This window comes from Cyprinodon variegatus, unplaced genomic scaffold (assembly GCF_000732505.1).
Source record: "Cyprinodon variegatus isolate N-32 unplaced genomic scaffold, C_variegatus-1.0 Scaffold406, whole genome shotgun sequence".
NCBI lineage: Eukaryota > Metazoa > Chordata > Actinopteri > Cyprinodontiformes > Cyprinodontidae > Cyprinodon > Cyprinodon variegatus.
The window spans coordinates 714,129-716,610 of NW_015150859.1; the positions used below are offsets into that span (position 1 = coordinate 714,129).

Here is a 2,482-nt window from a genome sequence, read left to right on the forward strand (position 1 = left end):
AGAAACATTTCTTTATATCGTTAAAATGATAGCGGCACAAACAAAAATTTTTGCTGCACAAACGTTCAACACTAATTTTGTCTGATTTGAAGAAGGTGGGGGGGCCAACTTCACTCAGGTGTGCAGAAGGAGGGGAGGGCACACCTGCGTTGACTGCGACACACGCAGACGACCTGGTTTCTGAGTATAAACCAGACTTGAGTCACGTCTACTCAGCTCCCAACATGAACAGATGTGTACAGAGGCACTTCATGGTACCACCATCTCTCACACCCACTCTCCCGCCTCTCTTTCTGGCCCGTCAATGAGATGAAGGAAGCAGTAGTAAACGTAATAACCATTTACCTCGGCCCTGAGCCTCTGGCAGAGGCGTCTGGCTATCATGCCTCTGGTGTAGGCCTGGAGGGTCAACACGGCTCGGAGACGTTTCCAATAGCTCTGCCGGACCAGGAAGCCTCGGCAGCGGGCTTGGATGAGGGTGATGCGGTGCCGAGTGATTCGGTAGCTTCTGTAGTATTTCCTGGACCTGCAGACGGCCTGAAGGCGAATGAATCCCGACTTCATCTGAAGAGGAACCATCATTTAAGTATTCTGTTTTAAAACCTTTAAACCTCATGTAAGTAAATCAAGTGTAACAAAAACTTATAAAGGTTTCCCAGATCACATGATAACTGAAGAGTTAATATTTTATATAAATAGTTTTAAACTTTTAAAATAAATCATGCTTATTCTGACTTTAAAAGGCTAGCATTTAAAACCATTTTAATGCAGAAAAAAGAGAAAATTATGCTTAAACATTGTTTAAATCAAGGTGTAAATTGCTTAAATTAGTTTTAATTAGTAGAACAGAAAATGCTCACAATCTGGTAATTCTTCCTGCTCCTATAACCCCTCCAGACCTTCTGAATAAAAACCACAGCGCTCCGGAGTCGGAGAAAGTTTGTCCTGTGAAATAAACAAAAACAACTCCAGAATCCCAAACCACTTTTCAACATTATACAAGTATTTTTAAAACACATTTATTGCTAATGTAGCTGTTTATTTTTTTCTCAGGAAAATTACTACAGTGAGTTGAATTCATGTTAATGTGGATTTAAAGACATTTCAATTAGTGGGAAATATTGCAGGGGGGAATATAAAAAAAAGTCTAATCAAAGAAAACTTTCGCGACCCCCATGCAGTACCTCTGTGGAACCCCTAGGGGTCACAGACCCCCATTTGAAGACCTCCGTTCTAAAGAGTTAAAATACAACACAAAGAAATACAATACAACTTTCCACACTAAAAATAAAATACATATGTAACTATGGATAAATATATGATTATATATATTTACAGATATATAAAAAAAAGTTATAGCAATGTGCAAAAGAATGAATAAATGTCAAAATTGTCAATAATTCTGTAATTTGAGTCTGAATTACAGAGGGGGGCTTGTATGACTTTCTGAGGGATTTGTTGTAGATAGATGACCACAGGCAGGAATGGTTTCCTGTGATGCTGTGTTATTGTCCAAATGTTTCAAAAACAATCAGTTATTGGAAAATAATTTGGATTATTTCAGAATTTTTTTTAGCAGGGATTTATTAATATATACCTCCATCTCTCACAGATCGATATTTGCCCCCGCCTGGCTGCCCATATATTGAGATAGGCCGACATTAAATATCAGTTCTTTTTAAATCTGAGTTTCAGGTATTCGTTATTCATTAAATAATCTACAGATTTTGTAGAATAAAATAAGTTACATAATTTTACCCATATTCTAAAAGGGAGTGAAAAGTTTGTGAGGAAAAAATAAGGCTGTTCTTAGAACATTAAACCTCTCAGATTTATCTACTTACCTGGCTTTCAGTCTACGCACAGATTTCTGGATAAGGATAACTTTATCAGTGATGGCTTTATCTCTCTCAATCTCCAGCTGCATGTCGTGTTGATCCTGACAGGAAAACAGAAAACGGGAAGTAAGGAAATAAATATTGCACAGATTTCGCAGAACAACTTGACTATTTATGGAAAAAAGACAAAGAATATAAAAAGGATTATTTAGTTTGATTGATTCTCACTATCTAATGACTCTGGATGTCCTGATGTCATCTTGATTTTCTTTATTCAAAATGCAGGAACAAAAAAAAGAAAAAAAATCTGTATCTTAAATGTATTTAATACCTGGTTAATACATCAAGCTTCTAAAATTGTCCGGTGATTTTCAAAACCTAAGAGACCTCACACAGGAAGATAACAAATTATAGATTTGATCTTAGGGAAATTCTGGTTCCAGCTGCTTAAATAGAGCACAAAGAGTAAAAGCAAGATGCCATTAAAGAAAAAAATACAACAGACAATATAAAAAGATTGTATATAGTACAAAAAAGTATAAAAAAAGAAAAACGTAATGTCCTGGAATATGTTTCCCTTAGATATAAAAATATCTGCACAGTAGAGCGCTAGGGAAAGTATTCACAGTAGTTGACTTAGATTA

At 36.1% G+C, this 2,482-nt stretch overlaps 1 protein-coding gene across 1 annotated transcript in view; it reads right to left on the reverse strand.

Annotated features, from left to right (window-relative positions):
* The window catches only part of LOC107093067 (unconventional myosin-VIIa-like), a 105,863-nt gene that overhangs the window by 45,120 nt on the left and 58,261 nt on the right, over positions 1-2,482 (reverse strand). Inside the window, exons 17-19 of the mRNA XM_015387887.1 lie at positions 1,845-1,939; positions 861-945; positions 346-564 (exon numbers count right to left, since the gene is read on the reverse strand). Coding sequence (XP_015243373.1) covers positions 346-564; positions 861-945; positions 1,845-1,939 — 399 coding nt within the window. The remainder of the gene's footprint in view (positions 1-345; positions 565-860; positions 946-1,844; positions 1,940-2,482) is intronic.